Here is a 17,941-nt window from a genome sequence, read left to right as displayed (position 1 = left end):
ACGAGAGCCGACCTCGACGATGCCGGAGGGCCACTCTTTTTTACCTCGGTTTGCCTTAACCAATGGCAATAATGCTCCGTTAAATAGAGCTATATAGGATCCAGTCAGTATTTTACAGCGTCTTCGATGTTACTTTTGGGCCCAAAGTCGTCTACCAGGTCCGCCAGCTACCTTCGATCTGGTCACTGTTGATGACAATAGGTTCCTGAAGGGCTTATAGCGACTGGAATTGCGCCATCCGACCCTCAGGTTCCAACACTTGCCTCACGCAACTCAAGCTCCTCCTTGGTTTCCCCCAGTCTACCTTCTCCTCAAAAACGCCCGTCAAGCACAACCTTGTTCAACTTCGACGACATTTCGAAATATGTGATTCCGCAAAGTCAATTATGTGGTCGTCTAGTCACTTGCTCGACCAAAGGCCATCGCATCATTGGCTTTCCTGTCCAACTCTCTGGTCCGAAGTATCAGAGGAACTATCTGCGATATAACTTGTGCTTCGTTTTCAACCGTGATGCCGACCTAAGCTGTTATGAACCCAGTATGGGCCTTGGAATCTTCCCCCTGCCGTGCTCACTTTCTACTTAGTTGTGCGGAAAGTCAGTCGTGTGTTGACAGCTTGCGAGGAAGAGTCGGAATTCCTATCCTCCCCCAAAACATCCCCAGCAATCCACGCCATTTTGGAACAACTATATGAAGATCTCAATTCTTATTCCGAGACCTCTATCCCTATTGACCGATTCAACTCCATCGAACTCAAGATCTTTCCCTTCTACCCTAACCCACCTCAGGTCAAGGACTGGATGGTGCCGCTAGCCCTTATCAACTTATCCAAGCGAATTGAACCCAACTGGGATCTGACTATGGTCAAAGTGAGCTACAAGTTTACCGGGTTTCTCCCCTTGATCATCGCCAGGTCTGTCGACATATCGACGGAGTAAACCACATCAGTCGTATTGCCCACTTGGCCGACTGCGATCTCTCGTTGACTCGCATAGCCATCTCACATTTATTGCAAGTTAACCTCGCCACTTGAATGCACTAACTTGAGTTTCTCAAGATACTATCAAGTAATCATGACCATTGACATATTCCAATACTCCAACATGTACACTTTACGTGCCAGCGTCCAAAGTCTCGCCACTGAAGCCGACGTAAAGCAGGAATGTGCTGCTTATGTGACCAAGCCGGGTTGGTTAAACGTTCACAAAGCCAAAGTAGTCTTACTCTCTACTAGGTCACCAGTTACCGGACTGGCCACAACTATTGCATTTGTATTCGCGGCTCAAGCAGGGGAAAACCGTTTTTGAATGGATGGAAAGTCATCAAGTTCAATCGTTAGGAATCGACGTTCGGCGATTTATCAGTTTTGGGGTAATCAAGGTAGGGAGCACAATATTAGAGGAGCTGCGTCATGCTTATCATCCCAAACAAAGGGATTCCTTCGACGAGTGCATCGGTGGCCAATTTTACTTCCCCCAGAACCCATCGCTAAGAAGACGGAGCCTGTTGTCCAAGGCCGGACGAGGATTAATAGCCTTTCGGGGTATTCTCCGCTGCCTTCAACCCCTCCAGTCGAACCATCTTCCCTTTTAAGAGGAAGGACACCACAAAACACGCCCATCATTCCAACTATCAGTCCTGACTTGATATCCTCAAGTATTCCCAATGCACGTGCCCCAATTGTCACTCCAAATCGTACCCGTCGACCGAGCGCGGCAGAGGCAATTCTTGAACAACTGCGTCATCGTGATATCCAAAAGTCGGGTCGGGGAGCTAGAACATCATGGATTCATTATATGAATGAGTCTGAGATGACGGTCTCTGAGGAATCGCCAGTTGCTGTCCAACGCAGTGGAGGCTCCGATTCACGACGTCAGTCACTCAGTACTCTTCCCATCAACCCACCGCCATCACCAGTTCAAACCAAAGCGACCTTGGTGCGACCGCAATCAACAAGCTCACCAGCCCGGCCTCCTCCAATCGAAGGCTGGTCAAGTATACCATATCCCAAGGCCCTTCCTCCGCTCTTGGATGGAGAACATCACACCGATGAGCTTGCTGTTCTATTTGAAGCCGGTTGGCCATTGCTTCAACACTGGTTGACAATGATTGGTGGTGGTGATGGGCCTACAGACATGGGGCGTGTAGTTATTGTTTATCGATGAACTATTGGATACATTTCGTCTGCAGAGAGGTTCTAAAGCAATGTACAAAACAAAGGCGATCAGGTATAACTGATTCGCAAGGAGAGACTGAACGGTAAGCTGCGAGAAGTGACAGTGATTTCGCCTCCTGCTGCGACCAAATCTTGAACTTTCTTGGTTAAGTTGGGGCGCGTGGCCGCTTCCAGGTCTGGCGGTGCTTGCAGATAAATCTGTGTCGAGTCGCTGGACAATGAGGGCTTCTTGATTTGACTAAGAATGGAATTAGTTTATAGCAAGAGTAGACGGCTTGAAACGAGACATACACATCTTGCCTCTCGATAAGGAGTTCGATCAGTTGTTCAACCGTCATTTCAGAGCTGATCGGGAGGTCGAGAGAGCTACCACCGCAAACAGGACAGTCGTCGCGCTTTTCGTGCTCGAAAGTATATGAGTAGACCCCGTCGGTGCCGATTAACATGAAATAGTTGTTGAGGAACGCAGCAGAGCTCGTCGCGATCTTGAACGCCTCATTGCAGCATGACGCTTGGTGTGGGTCAGTCTATTGAACCAGATAGAGAAAGGTTTGCAAACCAGCGATGATCGCGTTGGTTGATGCGATTGCAGGAATAATATTTTTTACAACTCCTTGAGTGAGAGACCAAGTGACACCCTCAATGTTGAATTCTTTTGCACGGGCGGAGGCTAGATTATATAACCAGGTAATGTGTTCGGGGTCATCATTGTCCAACTTCTTGTCGGCTGCAACCCATATGAGTGGGGATCAACAAACAGAAGAAGCGCTCACGGCCATGAATACGAGGCCACTCCAAGACAGACGCCCATTCGATGCAGTGCTCTGGTTGTCGGGGGGTGTTGGCAATTGTGCAAATAGGGAAGGCGGTGGGCTTGTTCAGCATGTCGAGAGAGCACTCATAACAGGAGGTGATTGTGGGCAGGATGACTCGTGCTTGACCACGGAAACCCTCAGTTCCTCCATCTATCAGAGGCTTCAGACTCTCTGGGTTCTCCGGATCGACTAAGTTGACAAGAGTGGCGCTCATCCATCGGCGAGCTTCAACCGAGTCAAGACCGCAGATGACCAGGTTGAACTGGAGGTAATAATCGTCGCCTTTATCCTGGATTTTGCCATAGTATCTTGGAAGAGTGAGTATTTATCGGACAGAAAGTTGTGCGACACACGGTGTGACTTGTACGCCCGGGACGCGATTCATGATGAACTCGGCCGCGACAATTGCTTTGGGTCGTCCAACATCCTTTGGTCTACCAGTCATTCAGCTTGGGATGACCCACAGTCAGAAGAGTGACAAACCTGAAAAGGAACTGGCGATTGAGATTGCTAATGTCGATGGTGTCCATGTCGATGACATGGATGTCTTTGAATCCAGTTAACGCGAGATTGGCTAGAATTTCACAACCCAGGCCACCGGCGCCGATGACGAGGATCTTGGCCTTTGTTCGCAAGAACTCTTTAACCTGAGGAAGTGAATATGAGCATGGATGAAGCAGACGAGAAATAAACGCGTTACACCGTCGCCTGCTAGAAAGTCGGGGTCGGTACGGGGCCCGGGCTTCTCCAATATTTGGTCTATATCATAGTAGCGGTCCTACGCGAAAAATAAGCCCTCGATTCAGGCGAAGAAAGCTCAGCTCGGCTCACAGGCCAGTCGGTGCTTGTGGTCGCCATGATTGTTCGAATACAAGTCAAGCCCTGTCAAGTTGGTCAGCCTGACACAGCAAGCTCGGCTGTCACGAAATTTTGGCTAATGCTCATCCAGTTCAGTGGGCACCAACACCTCCGACTTCGTTTAGTCCTTTCAATCCTCAGCGGAAAACCAGTTCGTATCGACAAAATCCGATCCGATGACAAAAATCCTGGCCTACGAGGTGAGAATTTAGCTCGGAAAAGTTTTGGTGGTTGACCGCGACTTTAGACTTCGAAATAAGCCTCCTTCGTCTGTTAGAAAAAGTTACCAACGGAACAGTAATCGAGATATCTGTTACTGGTACTTACTCCTCCTCCAACATCTCTGTGTGCTCAGTTCCATCGAGGTACTGCCCTTCTCCTCAAGCCCGGTATCATATCTGGCGGACCCATAACTCATGACTGCCCATTGTCGCGCTCTGTGGGCTATTTCCTCGAGCCCATAGTCATGCTCGCCCCCTTTTCGAAAAAGCCATTCCAACTCACGCTCCGAGGAATCACGACTGACGACCAGGATCTTTCGGTCTGTTTACCCAAGCGTTCAATTATCCTAGGCTGATAAAACACAGGTCGATCTATTCAGAACTGTAACATTGCCACATCTTCTCCCTTTCGGAGTCTCGGATGGACTCGAGCTGCGGGTAAGCCTACGATTACTTGCTATATTTGAGGTGTCATTAAAGAACCCAGATCAACAAACGCGGCGCTCCACCGGCAGGAGGAGGAGAGGTCCAATTCTTGTGTCCAGTTGTGAAACAGGTCAAGACACTCAACTTCGTCGAACCTGGTAAAATCAACCGAATACGTGGAATTGCGTATGTCCAGCTCGCTTTCCTATTGACAGTTACTGAGATTTCCTAGTCATGCTGTCCGTGTTAGTCCCCAGTTCTCCAATCGCATGATTGAAGCCTCTCGGTCTATCCTCAATCGCTACATCCCCGACATATACCTTTACTCTGATGTTTACAAGGGCGAGGAAAGCGGCAAGTACGTGCAACGTTTGCATCGGTCTCAGAGTTAATCATGATCGCGTAGGTCCCCTGGGTACGCATTGAGTTTGCTCGCTGAGTCGACTACATCTGTTCTATACTGCGCCGAAGCAACATCCCAACCCGGGGTCGCGCCAGAAGATATTGCGTTGCAAGCCACACGAGCCCTTCTCGCTGAGATAGAGCGAGGAGGATGCGTAGACCGCCAACACCAGACTCTAGTGCTACTCATGATGGTCCTTGGAAGTGAGGATGTAGGGCGGTGCCGCATGGGCGCACCAACCTCGCGAACGTTTGTCAGTCCTTTCTTGACAACGTTCCACTGACGTCTATTCCAGAATTCAATTCCTGCGCGATGTCCGGACCTTCTTTGGGACTTCTTTCAAAATTGTAGCTGCAGATGCCTCAGACAAGGAGTCTTCTCAACTCTTATATTCTTGTTATGGTACAGGCTACGTTAACGCTAATAGGACGCTTGCTTGAATTATTTGTACACACTGCATCTACACCTTGTATAATTCAGTTTCTGTAGCAAAACCTCGGGAGACCTACGAGATCTAGACATGTCGATGACCGAGAAAGAGCAACGTCGCACAAAGACCTCCTAGGGCAAAGGTACCGATGAACGGAATCAGGTCGCCAACATGAGAAAGCTGCAGGGAAATTTTGGAGGCTCGAGAATGATTCGAAAAGAAGTTCTGAGGTGAAGGTACTGTGTTCTTTTCCCAGCCTTCGTCGAGTAGTTTGGTTATGGCAGCATCGTCCAGTTTTGTCAAGTCGTCGATCTCCCAAGTATTGCAAACTTCCGACATCCACTTCATTCTACGACGACCCAGTGGACCTCCCACGCCTGGAGAACGCTCTTTGAGCTGCGCTCGCAAGACTCCGACCCGATCGATAGCCTCCCCTTCGCTCCCTGATAAGGCAGCTTGAATTTTCTTCTTCATCAATGCAGCCATACGAGGACCGTTTCCATTGGTCGAAATCATAATTTGCAAAGGGCCGTCACGGATTTGAGCGCCGAAGTAGAAGTCGCAAAGGTCTGGGATATCTGCAGCATTGACGGCTATGCGAGCTTTGCGGCACATCTCGCAAATTTCGCGCGAGCGGTTGGCGTCGTCAAGGGCAGTGAGAACCATGTCCATTTTGTGTATTTCGGCGGGGCCAGAGAAGCGGCGATCATAGTAAGTGATTCGGGAGGGGGTGGAGGTCGATGAGCTCTTTTGTGCGGGAATGTAAGCCTTTGAGAGGAGCTAGCAGCGTAATATGTGCATCGGTAGCGAGAACAGATTCGATTCTTTGACAAGCCACCTCGCCACCTCCGACTATGAGCACATTCTTGTCTTTGAGTTGCCATGCGATGAGCAGTGAGCCGCCTGTCTGCGAGAGAGTAGGTTTACTCATGGAAGCTTGAAGCAAGTGCGTGGGAAAATATCGGAAATCACTGGGCCGAGAACTGAAGATCAACGCTCCTACTTACACCTCTGACAGCCATGAATGCGTGCACTATCGATTTGTACTACCTCCCAGCTTGGCAGCTTGCCGTGCTAGCAAACAATCTCACGGAGAAAATCTCAGCCTCTGAAGCGGAGATGCAAAGGCTCAGCTTGGCTGAAAAGGAGGCCGCTCAACGTAAATGTGCACAATGGTATCGGGAGCGTGCTGAGGTGAGAATCATTTTATCGACTATGAAGCGCTCATTTGTAATAAGCTACATGAAATATATGGTATCACCGCGAATTCCACTACCCCAAAACGCTGACCAGTCGTAGAAATTGTCTCGGCGAAAGAGATGTGGAAGGTGTTCGACCCCCCACCAACTTCGTGGGTTGAAAAGCTGGTGGAGCGTTGGTTTCCCTCCAACCCAAAGGACAAGATCGTTTGAATATGTCGACGCTTGCTCAACAGTTTGTGTACTTTATTATTATTATTATTTTAGTTACATGTCGTGTACTTGGTCAAGAAATCGTAGAAATAAACATAAACCTGTCGCTCTACTTAAAGGCGAAGATAAAAATGTCTTTCAGTAGGCTCGAATAACTTGATCGCATTTGTGACTACCCCAAGACTGCTTTCTTCCGAACTTCGTCTTCTTCTTCAACTTGTTGCAATACCCGGCCTCGGCCTCATACATCGAAAATGGCACAAAAGGCGAAGGGAGACATCAATAAAGCCGGTTGGGAGTCAACCGATTTTCCTGTGCTCTGTGAGACGTGTATGTGGCCTCAAAACGGGTGGAAAAAAAGGCTAATTGAAGTAGGTCTTGGCGACAATCCATTCATTCGCATGTCTAAGCAAGATTTCGGCCGTTCTTGTGGTACTTGTGCGCGGCCATTCACCGTTTTTCGCTGGAATCCCGGAGCTGGTATGCGATTCAAGAATACCGTCATCTGCCAAACCTGCGCCAAGGTGAAGAACGTCTGCCAGACCTGCTTACTCGATCTTGAGTACGGTCTTCCCACCCAAGTCCGCGATATGGCGCTTGGAGTCACAAACGAAGCCCCGACAAGCGACATAAATCGAGAATATTATGCGCAAAATATGGAGTCTAAGGTGAGTGCATGTCTGTGCTCCCACGCTACGAAAGCTGATCTGAACGTTAGCTTCAAGCTGGTAGTACTGGCATCCAGGGTTCTGGGCCAACTCGCTCGCAGTCCGCTGGCAAAGAAATGCTAAAGCAACTCGCTCGAACCGACCCATATTACAAACGTAACCGGCCACATATCTGCTCCTTCTTTGTCAAGGGCGAATGTAACCGTGGAGCCGAATGCCCTTTCAGACATGAAATGCCCGTTGGTGACCAGCACCAGAATATAGAGAAAAACATCCAAGACCGCTATCATGGCAGGGAGGATCCTGTTGCGCAGCGAATAATGTCCACACATGCAGAAAGCCAAGGACTAAAACCTCCAGATGATACAACTATCGTATGACAGTTCATTTTGACCTTGCAATTTCGCTGACTCGAGGCTTCAGACGAGCCTTTTCCTTCCTTCAGTACCTGCGACTTCGACCGAACAAAGCATACGAACATCTGTGTTCCAGTCACTGTCATCTGTTGACCCAGCCGAAGTCAAATCTATTGTGCATGTCGCAAAGACCAAGTAAGACTCCTCTTCCTCTTGTTTACTGTCTGGAGCTGAATCGGTACAAACCTCCAGATGCGCATTTGTAAATTTCAAGCAACGGTCTACGGCGGAGGCTGCAGCATATGCATGGTCAAATGGGCTGGATATCGATGGAGAGCGGGTCACTGTGCGTTGGGGACGAGGGAAGAAAAAGGCAGCCGATATAACTCCTGTACCAACACCGCTAGTAGTTGTGACATAGTTGTTTCCTTCCGTTATTAAGCTTGTATCTACAGCCGTGTAATAAAGAGTAATAATCATAAACCTCGCCCGAAACTCACACGACAACGCCACCCATAACCACAGCACCCAGCCAAACGGCGAATGGTAGCACATCCATACCGGAGCCAACAGCTCGGCCCAAGTTGACGATGCCTGGACCGGCTTGTGATCCAATTAGGTTCCAGGCGATGCTATAAAACACTGAATACTTACGACAGAAACCCGAAAGACCCCACCCTACACCAAAGATCGCGGAACCGACAACGAGTTTAGTATCAACCTGACTATTCTTGGGGATGGACCAAGCCCCACCAAGCCGAGGTATTTCGGAGCCACGGGCGTATCGGTAGAGGATAATGCAGGAAGGCAAGGCACCGAAGGCTAAAAACGCGAGTGATGGATCAAATGCTTCGTGCCCAGGAAGAAGCAAGAAGTCGATGACCTTCTGTGCCTCGGTCAGGCTGGAGAGGCGCAGGGCTAACGCGAATTCGAAGCCAGTCGCAAGACTGGCAAGCAGGCGAAACTTAGCGTGAATAGAGTTATCTTGACGTGAAATCTAGAAAAGATTAGTGGGGCAGCAGGAGTGATGGCAGATTACTGACTGAGAAATAGAGGGCGGCGGACGTCAAGAGGGGTATTGTTTGGAGTGCTAAGAGTGTCGAGCCTGTCGCATCCAGAGTCCAGTCTAGCGAAGATCGGGAGCCGCGCTGGTGTTTCGCGTGAACGATGTGGGAGGTGATCGCGCCGGTGCAGAAAAAGATGGTTGTGGCGACAGCAGAGCTTGTGTTGAAGGGTCAGACGGTTGACATATGGGGTCAACAGGCGCTCTACCGAGGGGAAAAACGCGAAAGTCCCGCCAACATATGACCAGATGTGCAGCCATTGGCCATCTTGAATGTCTTGTTAAGCTCGGACCGAGTCAGAGTCGACAGATGATACCTTGGTGCCTACGCCGACCAACAATCCTGAGATAACAAGAGAGAGCGAACCCATATCAATGCGGTCTAAGCTCGGGCCTTCCACCAGACCAACCACTACGCCACCCAGGAGTAAGCCGGCAGTGGAGGCAATGGCTTCTAGATTGCCGCGAAAAGAGCGATGAAGAAAGCCGGAAATTCCAAAGACATTGCTGCAAACGATGACGCGACATTGGACGGGTAATAAGTGTGATTGCCTACCCATTCAGCGTCAAGAGTGCATGCAAGGGGAGGCTCAGACCAAGACCACCGAGAAAGGACTGTAGCGGACGGGCCATGCCCACGAATGGGAGCGCGGATCAGTTAAATACGACGCGTTCAGGCGGCTGACAAGCTATGGGCATGACCGCTCCATAAGCTCCAAATGTCACATGGTCATTCCACAGATAACGAGTCTTCAAAAGACCCTTCTACATCGCTCTGGACTACTCGCTCTTCGACAATCCCGGGAGCAGCACTTACCAAGAGTGATTTGCCAATCATCGTACGCCAGCGGGTATGTCCGTCCACTTCGCACAAAACGTTCTCTACACCTAATACGTCAACAGACTGCATACCGGCAACTCCCCATGACACGCTCGACAGTCGACACAGGACAGCCAGGACGTAATCGTCTTGCGAGTAACCGTTGACCAATCTCCCTGAGACGAGTCGTCGCATACTAGTCCAAGCGGCTATGTCATCTGAAGGAGCTGGAGTTCCGAATAGGTAGACGTCTTGAACCAAATGCAAAGTTTCAGATGGAGGCAGCGATGCAAGGTATTTGAGCGCCTCCATGATAACCAAGGCTCCTATATAGGGGTGAAATTAGTTACCTCGACGCATTGACATGGGCCAAATGAACCAAGAGAATAGCCGGTTAAAGAGATAGGCCTATGACCAAAGACGCGTTTCTCGAGGAGAGAACCGAGGACTGCACCAACTTTGATAGCCAGGGCCTGCGAGTTCATCCAATCATTGTCTGCAGAGTTAATACGTTGGGCCATCGGGTGGGATTAATACTCACCCATGATTTCACCGAACTTGAGTAGGGCGACAGGAGCGAGGGAAGCCATGAGAGTAGCGAATACTGTGCGTTTGAGAACTTCGACTCGCAGATAACGTATTGCATTAGTTTTGACCAATGTTGTGAGAGCATTTGACAAGGATTCTAACAGTTCAACCTCCTATGGCATAATTCAGAATTTCGACCTTTTAGATCGTTTGGTTCAAAGTTACCCATTGCAAGGCAAACGTATCGTCGCCATCCGCATCGAATATGGTCCATGGCGCAATGACATCCTCCTTGGAAGTCAACCAGCCACTTACACACAACCGCACGGCCAGTGCCTCGTGCTCTTTCGGTGGATGAACAGGGACGATATCCAGATCTTTCACCTCCCTCGTATGTCGGCGAACCATGCTGGACGTTGTGTGCCCTCCGTAAACACCAAAAAGGGCACCACATATTACAGTAGAACCTGGCAAATTAACTTCAGTACCGGAGTCCGAATGACAATAGAAAGATTAGTACTTGCGAGAGCAGTCGCGAGTAGACCGGCTGCCGTCCCGCCCACACCAAGGATACCGAGCACTGTGCCAACACTAGCGCCAACGAGAGGAGCCGCAAGCCCGCCGGTGACCCCAACAAGCTCTTAGATCGTCAATGCCAGAATGAAACATGTTGGTGTAATTCATACCACGCCGCCGGCAACGGCAGCCAGCCCTACGCCAGCCATCCTCAACAGTTTTCCCTGCTGCGAATGCTTTTCCCTGGTCGCTTCTACTATCTTTTTTGTTTCTTCAATTGCACGCTGAGGATTTTTGAGCGCGGCTACAATCAGCCGTTCATCTAGGGACCCAAAGGTGGATAAAAACGAGCGAGTAAGGGCTGAGAATTCTTTGGTGTTGGCGATGTTCAAGAAAGCAAGAGCGTTGAGAAAGCGATTCATTATTTCTGGGGGTGGAAGGCGAAGATGTGCAGTAGCGGTATCGGTCAAGGGGTCGAGTTCGGGGCAGTGGCCGCCGCCTGGTTCACCACAGATGACGAAGGCAACTTCGATGAGACCTTGAGCCCATTGTTGTATACTCGTTTCATGCGCGTGGCGAGCTTCTGGACTCAGAGTCTGGTCTTGTGAGGAGTACAGAAAGAGGGTGTTGCGAAAGGATGCGAGGCGGCGAAATAAATGGGTGAAGATCGTTTCCCGCTCATGTTCGCTGAGCCCTTGCGGGGGAGTAAGTCGACTCAGATCGAGATCCATGGTTTAGATCCTATTATTCCGTGAATTCCTGTATTCCAATAGTACGTCATGGTTACATGCCGCTGCAGCGACCGAGTCAAAGGCTGATTCAGCACGTGACACAAGTCCTTCATGGCAAAACCCGAACTTGCCCAGATACAACTATGGCGCCATCTCCTTTCTTGTGTTGACTGCTGACCGGTCAGCTCTCCCTCGTCGCGACAAGGGCCAGGTGCCCAACAACACCCCAATGAAAAACAGGCTACAGGTCGTCTTCCATTAAGCCACTGTTTCCCTCCATTTCATCGACGCCCTCTGGGTCTAACACAGTCACCGCCACCGGCATTGACACATCCAACCCAAAAAAGACGGTGCCTCGAAATGCATAAGTAAAAGGATCTGAGGAAATCTACACTCGAGTATCCAGAAGAAAGTAACCTGCGTCGACTTGTGCTCCAGTAGATGTTGGGCAAGGTGAAATTTGTTGGCAATTCGCAAACAAGGGAACGGCAAATGGTAAATCACTGGCGTCAGACTCTGCCTCAGAGCGCAACAAGTCCTTCAGATAATACCTCTAGCTACACGATGTTCCGTCTCACAGAATGCATCCAACAATCAGCTCAGCTGTGCAGTACTAGTGACGACCTGTTGAAAGTGGCAACCACTCTTTTACGTGTAAAGTCAGACTCTTTACGTCTTGTCTCAAAGCCATCGCCTTCTCTCCAGCTACGACGGTCCTATGGCAACTCCAACCACCGAGAACTTCGACAACGTCGAGAACGTCGACAATGGCGCTCAGAATCTCGTTTTCAACCAGCTGATGCAGTTCCACGCCATTTCGACCATCGACAAGATATTAGGGCCAGACTGGCGGAAGATGTTGCAAGAGTCGCTTGGTTTCGATAGCCTCGTCGCGCAGCCGCTAATCCCTGGACCAAATGGAAGAAGACGGAAGAAAATCATTGGCAACTTTTCAAAGCATTCATTTACACAGCTACCACTACTAACCTAGGTCTTGTCAACGGCCGTGCTTCACCTCGCCTGAGGCGATATGCCGCCTGGGTGACACCACTTGCTGCGACGGAGTTCGTTGCCTTTTGTGGATATCTTATTCTCTAGTATCCCTTCTTCTGCCATCGCACGTACTCCTGTTGTCACGCCAAATTTCTCTCCAAGTACATTCAAACAGTCTTGTCCTTTGATTTGAGAAACCACCTATCCACCAGCTTATCGATCCACGTAGTCGGTGGAGGATCGGATTTTTTCCTCCACTCTTTCGCTAAGACAATCGCTGTGACGGGTCAGCGTTATTAACACACAGTAGAGCTCGAAGTGGTACCACATATTTCTTGTATCTTATGATAAATGAGCGCCCCATAGGTAAATAAATCTTGTCTGACTCTCACCTCAGCACGCTCTCGATACCATTCTTTACATTGACTTTCAGCAGCCTCCCTTTCAGCAGCAGTCAAGTCAGGACTCTGCATTTCCACTTCAGTTGTCGCGATTTTCTCTGTAAGACTTTTGGCCCGCGCGACGAGCTGCCAGGATGAGAGGTAGTACAAATCGAGATTGGAGGCATTCATAGCGTCAAAGGCAGGTTATGTGACCCGTTATGTGTCACATACTCTCCGATGGCGCGTGAGAGCATTGGTTGCATCCCCATCCGCGTCCGTGTATCTCCTAGGACTCAGGAGATTCCGCGACGCTTCCCTTTGGGCCGACATAGGTCGTCTGCTCGCCAGCCGTGGTTGTTTGGCTTGGGATTGAAACCAAGCCCCGCTTATCATCCAGCTGCTCGTACACCGTGTGTGGGGATGCGAACGAAACTTGAAGCTCAGATGGTCGTCCCATGTCGGTGTCAACCAAGTGTCAACAGATGGTGAAACTGTACAATACCATTATTTGCATTTGCTTTGAGCAGCCTCCTTTTCAGCAACGGGCAAATCAGGACTCTGCATTTCCGCTTCAGCTGTTGCGATTTTTTCTGTGAGGCTGTTGACTATTAATAACACCGAGATTTGCCATGGAGTAAAAACCGAGAGTGTCTGCATTCATGACCGTCAGAAGTACTATACTAGCCTTCAAGTAGGTTTTAAGACCTCCTCAATCGCATAGCCACATTCTCATCGAACCAGTGGAATCGTGGTTTGTTCAGCATTGGAGGTGACAAAGATTCCATAGGGAGTGTAGCTGTTCGATATCGCCGGCCAAGTTAGACTAGTGCTAGGGCTCTTCTTTCTTGTAGACTACTTAAGTATTTGAGTTGGACGGACGACTGGGGTGTGGTGGTGACTGCGGAAGAGACATGGTGACATCACACAGCATTTCCCTCTCCCTTCCACCTTGCTTCCACCCAACTTGTTTGATTATTATGGCTTACAACGACCCGTACGCTGGCCGGTACGGTGGACAACAGCAGTACGGAGGCCAAGGCCAGCAACAACAACACTATGGGCAATATAACGAACCAGTCGAGTACAATCCATATGGCGGCGCGCCACCACACGCGACCTATGACAACGGCGGCTACGACAACTACAACAACTACGGCGGAAGATATACCGACGAGCCACAGCAATTCAGGCAAGGGTCATATGCTGACGAACCGCATCAGCAGTATCCTCAACGACAACCCTCTAATCGAAGCTATACGAACTCCGCCCCACCGCCCATTGCCCCAGCGAAGAGCATAGACGAGACGAGTAGATTTGAAGCAGGGGAGTTCACGCCGACACCGCGGGGTCCAAAGTGCGTTGCGTCATTTCATCGGGTGTCTGGGAGTACTTATGACCTCAAAGAACAGCCAGCAACCTGAGGCAGTATCGTCAGGATTTCCAGGGAAACCTTTGGAAGAAGGTATGATATCAGCTTATTGGACATGTTTTGGAGCTTATTGGCTCCCTAGGGCGGACGGGGCAGCTGTTGTTTTAGATTCTTCTGTTGCTTTTTCTTCAGTGCCATCTTTCTCATCGTTGCTATCCTGCTTGCTCTTGTTCTGGTGTGTTTCCAACCATCCCACGCGCTTTTGCTAATCCAACCCAGTGGCTCCGACCGCCAAGCATCACCTTCGGGACTGTCGCACCAATGACGTCGACAGGATCAACAGTGCGCGGTGTTCTCAAATGTCTGCTTGTGTTGACAAGTATAGATCCAAGCTTCGAACGATGGGATAAAGATTGCTATGGGAGTGAACATCACTGTACAAAACCCCAATTACTTTGCCGTCAACTTCAACAAAATCACAGCAGACGTCAGTTAACATCCAGTTCAAAGAGAACACAAGCTTAATGACGCCTCAGATCCTGTACCCTATTGACGGCCAGCCGGACACCGACGTTGGTGGCGGTACCGCATCCGACATTAGCATTGCCTCCAACAAAGAGACAAACTTCACGTTCCCGTTCGCGATTGACTACAAGACCTCCTCAGACCCAAGCAACAAGATTCTGCTCGATATTGCTACCCGATGCGGAATACTGGGTGGCGCCAAGTCGTCGCTCACTGTGCGCTACAAGATCAAGCTGGGCATCATGTTTGCCTTCATCCCGCTCTCACCGACCATCTCCAACTCGTTTACCTTTACTTGCCCTCTGAGCGCATCGGACCTCTCGGTGAGTCGTCTTGTCCTGTCAACCCGTCCGCTGATGTCTTCTAGGGGTTGCTTGGTGGCGCTGGGGCGCTTATCGGTGCTGCGAATGGCGCTGGCCGCACTGGTGCTTAACGGACTTATGACAACGGACATTTATCATAATGCTGTATCCCTACCATAACCTACACACATTTGCTACTCGCCTACGGCGTGGGCCCGCGCCAGGGAATGAGGCCTTCTGCCTTGAGCTCTTCGACCTGAACTCTTTCACGAAGCATTTTACCAGCATCAACGGGCTGGTGGTCAGATCTGTCTAAATTGCGCCAGGGTAAAGTCTGCAATGCCCCGCCATCTGAGAGGCCTAGGCTATCTGAGAAATGGCGGTTTATGTTCTGCGAAAGCCTGACGAGACGGATGTTGGGTCGCTCCGTGACGAAAGTGTAAAGCCAGACAGCGTCTTTGGCTAAAAGAGTGTCGAGACAGACGCAGCGAAGTTTGGGATAGACCGCTTCGATGTTGTCAAGTGGTAGGCTTGCTCGGGAGGCAGGGATCATCTTGTTCAGTGGGTGTATAATACGATGATGTGCCTTGGGTTCGTCGCGGAAATTGATAGACCGTGTTCGCGACAGCCGAGCTTTGGGGGACCGATCTGCTTGTTGTTCTAATGGTAAAAGATATTCAGCGTAAGAATGAATAAGGTGGAGCTCCTCGATGGTACCGAGTGACCGCAGATACGATGCATTTTGGATGGCAGGGTCACGTGAGACAATGGTCAAGCCCACGAGCCGCAAGGTGCGTAAGTTGGAAAAGCAGCTCGCGTGAAAAGTTGCCGCAAGATCGGGGATTATGGAACCGACCAGCTCGAGGTATTCGACGTTCGGCAAACGCAGAAAAGAGAGGAGACTATGACAGGGATTGAACTGGTTAGACGGTGGGGGGTGGGCAAAGCTCAGTGCAAGAGCCTTGAGTGAAGGCATTTGGATTGGAGGAAATGTTGATGTTTGTGGGTCCACCAATAAGCGAATGTTCGGGAGAACGAGTTGCACGAGCAGCGGCGACGCGGTGGCCATCGCCTCGAAGTCTGCATAAGAGGTACGTAATCCTTTGAGGTCCAGCGACCGCAGTCCCACGAATGGTACCGGCGATCTTACGCCATGAAGACGGAGCGAGGAAAGTGCGGGAGTCGAAATAAGTATCCCGTCGTGTGGGGCAGTCATGCTGATACTTCGGGTATCGTCACAGACCAGCTCCAGGTTGGAAAGACGGGGGGCTCTCTGGGCATTTTCCAAAAGAGCAAACACTTCTCCGGCGTTGGTCTGGTCTACGGCAAAGACGGACAACGAGCGGAGGCGTTGTATGTGTTGAGCAATGAGAAGCATTATTTTGGAAACGAGAGCCATGTTGGGCGGGCTCGGAAGATGGAGAACGACATCAAAGAGACACGACTTTGATCGTTCAAGGCAGAAAGACGTCCACGAAACAGCATCGTTGTTGTTAATCGAGCAGAACGGGTAGACGCTGGTCCACAAGTCTGGGTACTCAAGCGCCGCAGTTCTCCAGCACCGATTAACGGCTTTGTAGGGGATTAGGAGGTGACAGCCTTCAGACGCCCCGCATTTAAAGATTTGGGCAAGCAGTTCAGTCGGTAGAGTGTCCATATCGCGGTCGAGAACAAGAATCGTTAATGAGTCACGGTCAGGTGATCTCAAATGGCCTCGGATGCTCTCCTCCAATTCCGCGAGTCCATCTCTCAGTTTTCCTTCACCCCTTCAAAGCACTCAACTGATAGGAACGGGGACAACGGTATCTCGTCGCCGAGACGTTCCAAGGACCTCAAAAGACCGTCGAGTACCCCTGCCCTAGCTAGCAGTTCGCCAAAGAAGAGAAAGAAGAGAGCGTATGCGCCTCCAGAGACCTATGCAAATCTACGTCAAGTCAACGACTACCTCAGAGAAGATTTAGACGGTAATACCTCTGCAACTCTGTTGGGTTTTCGCTCACAGGTCGACAGTGGTGTTTTGTGGGATCAAGTAGCGTTGTCGTTGTGGCACCGAATCTTCTTTCACCGTCTGCTTAGTCCTGGACGAAAAAGCGCTGAATCAGGTCATCATTATGGGAATCCTTCGAATCACTTCTGGTGGTGTCTTCATGCTTCAGGTGTGTCGAAGTCCAGCTCCGTTAAGGACAATATCATCGTCCTTTCAGGATTTACTGACGCCAAAATATCGCCAAACGACGATTGGAGTCTCCCAGAGCGGTTCTCTCTCGGCCTAGTCAGTCAGAATTATTCCAGTTCCCCTTATCCTGCTAAGACCTTCGAAGACTAACCTCGTGGACCGTCCAACCGCTGAGCAAACCGAACTCTCTACGGCTGAGCAGCTTGCCAGCGTTCCTATCTTTCTTGAGAAGATAGCCCGATATCGACCCTGCGTTGTTGTCTTTGTTGGTATCAGCATCGCAAAGGCAGTCGAGACTAAACTAGGTGTAGTAAGTCTCAAATCCGAGTCCTGAAGTGACATGATCATCGTAGATGCATACTGCCACCCAGTCCTGGGGGATGAGGTCATTCAAACTAGTTCACCCAAACCCCTCGAAGTTTGCAGAGACAATTTTCTTCGCAGCACCAAGTACTTCTGGTTTGGTCACACATTTCAAGGTCGTTCTTCATTCTTCAACCCAATTGCACAACACCGCTGACATTTTCTCAGCGTCCAGAGAAAGGGAGAATATTCGGCGAAGCACGGAAGCTCGTCGAGGATCTGAAAGCAGGGAATATCTCCACAGCCAACATGACCGTCGTAAAACCTCACCAAATCGCTCCGCCGCCCAAATTCGATCTCGATTTGTCAACTTTACTCACACTTCCCGAGTCACTGGTGGTCAAGGAGGAGAAAGAAGAAAGCGCGCTAATACAATAACAATGTGAGCAATATATGATACACGTACA

At 50.0% G+C, this 17,941-nt stretch overlaps 10 protein-coding genes across 10 annotated transcripts; 6 read left to right on the top strand and 4 right to left on the bottom strand.

The window, feature by feature from the left end:
• Positions 1-9: 9 nt before the first annotated feature.
• Positions 10-2,165, top strand: MIND_01022000 (uncharacterized protein; the record flags this gene model as incomplete). Its single annotated transcript, XM_037366810.1, has 8 exons — positions 10-48; positions 98-158; positions 202-538; positions 586-869; positions 914-1,011; positions 1,058-1,188; positions 1,235-1,380; positions 1,434-2,165. The coding sequence occupies exons 1-8, from the start codon at positions 20-22 to the stop codon at positions 2,163-2,165; spliced, it is 1,818 nt and encodes a 605-aa protein (XP_037216204.1). The 5' UTR covers positions 10-19.
• A 59-nt stretch (positions 2,166-2,224) lies between these two features.
• MIND_01021900 (E2-bind domain-containing protein) lies at positions 2,225-3,849 on the bottom strand (the record flags this gene model as incomplete). Its single annotated transcript, XM_037366809.1, has 8 exons — positions 2,225-2,414; positions 2,468-2,687; positions 2,736-2,903; positions 2,950-3,299; positions 3,345-3,425; positions 3,475-3,638; positions 3,692-3,769; positions 3,823-3,849. The coding sequence occupies 8 exons, from the start codon at positions 3,847-3,849 to the stop codon at positions 2,225-2,227; spliced, it is 1,278 nt and encodes a 425-aa protein (XP_037216203.1).
• On the top strand, positions 3,824-5,339 carry MIND_01021800 (18S rRNA biogenesis protein; the record flags this gene model as incomplete). Its single annotated transcript, XM_037366808.1, has 8 exons — positions 3,824-4,049; positions 4,097-4,168; positions 4,215-4,390; positions 4,437-4,508; positions 4,558-4,682; positions 4,729-4,854; positions 4,903-5,148; positions 5,195-5,339. The coding sequence occupies exons 1-8, from the start codon at positions 3,848-3,850 to the stop codon at positions 5,337-5,339; spliced, it is 1,164 nt and encodes a 387-aa protein (XP_037216202.1). The 5' UTR covers positions 3,824-3,847.
• Positions 5,340-5,413: 74 nt separating this feature from the next.
• MIND_01021700 (uncharacterized protein) lies at positions 5,414-6,260 on the bottom strand (the record flags this gene model as incomplete). Its single annotated transcript, XM_037366807.1, has 2 exons — positions 5,414-6,109; positions 6,168-6,260. 2 exons carry the CDS (start codon positions 6,258-6,260, stop codon positions 5,414-5,416), a joined length of 789 nt encoding a protein of 262 aa, XP_037216201.1.
• Positions 6,261-6,340: 80 nt separating this feature from the next.
• Positions 6,341-6,741, top strand: MIND_01021600 (uncharacterized protein; the record flags this gene model as incomplete). Its single annotated transcript, XM_037366806.1, has 3 exons — positions 6,341-6,523; positions 6,568-6,583; positions 6,629-6,741. Exons 1-3 carry the CDS (start codon positions 6,350-6,352, stop codon positions 6,739-6,741), a joined length of 303 nt encoding a protein of 100 aa, XP_037216200.1. The 5' UTR covers positions 6,341-6,349.
• A 254-nt stretch (positions 6,742-6,995) lies between these two features.
• Positions 6,996-8,186, top strand: MIND_01021500 (Pre-mRNA splicing factor; the record flags this gene model as incomplete). Its single annotated transcript, XM_037366805.1, has 5 exons — positions 6,996-7,071; positions 7,117-7,409; positions 7,460-7,783; positions 7,833-7,960; positions 8,018-8,186. The coding sequence occupies 5 exons, from the start codon at positions 6,996-6,998 to the stop codon at positions 8,184-8,186; spliced, it is 990 nt and encodes a 329-aa protein (XP_037216199.1).
• A 75-nt stretch (positions 8,187-8,261) lies between these two features.
• MIND_01021400 (uncharacterized protein) lies at positions 8,262-11,423 on the bottom strand (the record flags this gene model as incomplete). The annotated part of the gene is made up of 12 exons (XM_037366804.1): positions 8,262-8,368; positions 8,420-8,762; positions 8,809-8,986; positions 9,038-9,096; positions 9,146-9,335; positions 9,385-9,443; positions 9,646-9,974; positions 10,028-10,144; positions 10,190-10,349; positions 10,402-10,643; positions 10,697-10,814; positions 10,863-11,423. 12 exons carry the CDS (start codon positions 11,421-11,423, stop codon positions 8,262-8,264), a joined length of 2,463 nt encoding a protein of 820 aa, XP_037216198.1.
• Positions 11,424-13,728: 2,305 nt separating this feature from the next.
• Positions 13,729-15,126, top strand: MIND_01021300 (LEA-2 domain-containing protein; the record flags this gene model as incomplete). Its single annotated transcript, XM_037366803.1, has 7 exons — positions 13,729-14,153; positions 14,204-14,261; positions 14,311-14,403; positions 14,448-14,510; positions 14,554-14,655; positions 14,705-15,016; positions 15,061-15,126. Exons 1-7 carry the CDS (start codon positions 13,777-13,779, stop codon positions 15,124-15,126), a joined length of 1,071 nt encoding a protein of 356 aa, XP_037216197.1. The 5' UTR covers positions 13,729-13,776.
• A 71-nt stretch (positions 15,127-15,197) lies between these two features.
• On the bottom strand, positions 15,198-16,652 carry MIND_01021200 (uncharacterized protein; the record flags this gene model as incomplete). Its single annotated transcript, XM_037366802.1, has 1 exon — positions 15,198-16,652. The coding sequence occupies one exon, from the start codon at positions 16,650-16,652 to the stop codon at positions 15,198-15,200; it is 1,455 nt and encodes a 484-aa protein (XP_037216196.1).
• A 51-nt stretch (positions 16,653-16,703) lies between these two features.
• Positions 16,704-17,912, top strand: MIND_01021100 (UDG domain-containing protein; the record flags this gene model as incomplete). Its single annotated transcript, XM_037366801.1, has 5 exons — positions 16,704-17,151; positions 17,200-17,267; positions 17,317-17,481; positions 17,525-17,650; positions 17,703-17,912. The coding sequence occupies 5 exons, from the start codon at positions 16,704-16,706 to the stop codon at positions 17,910-17,912; spliced, it is 1,017 nt and encodes a 338-aa protein (XP_037216195.1).
• Positions 17,913-17,941: the final 29 nt, after the last annotated feature.

This window comes from Mycena indigotica, assembly GCF_014461135.1.
Source record: "Mycena indigotica strain 171206Taipei chromosome Unknown Mind.scaff0009, whole genome shotgun sequence".
In the NCBI taxonomy this organism is placed as follows: domain Eukaryota; kingdom Fungi; phylum Basidiomycota; class Agaricomycetes; order Agaricales; family Mycenaceae; genus Mycena; species Mycena indigotica.
This window is presented reverse-complemented; position numbering and strand designations above follow the sequence as displayed.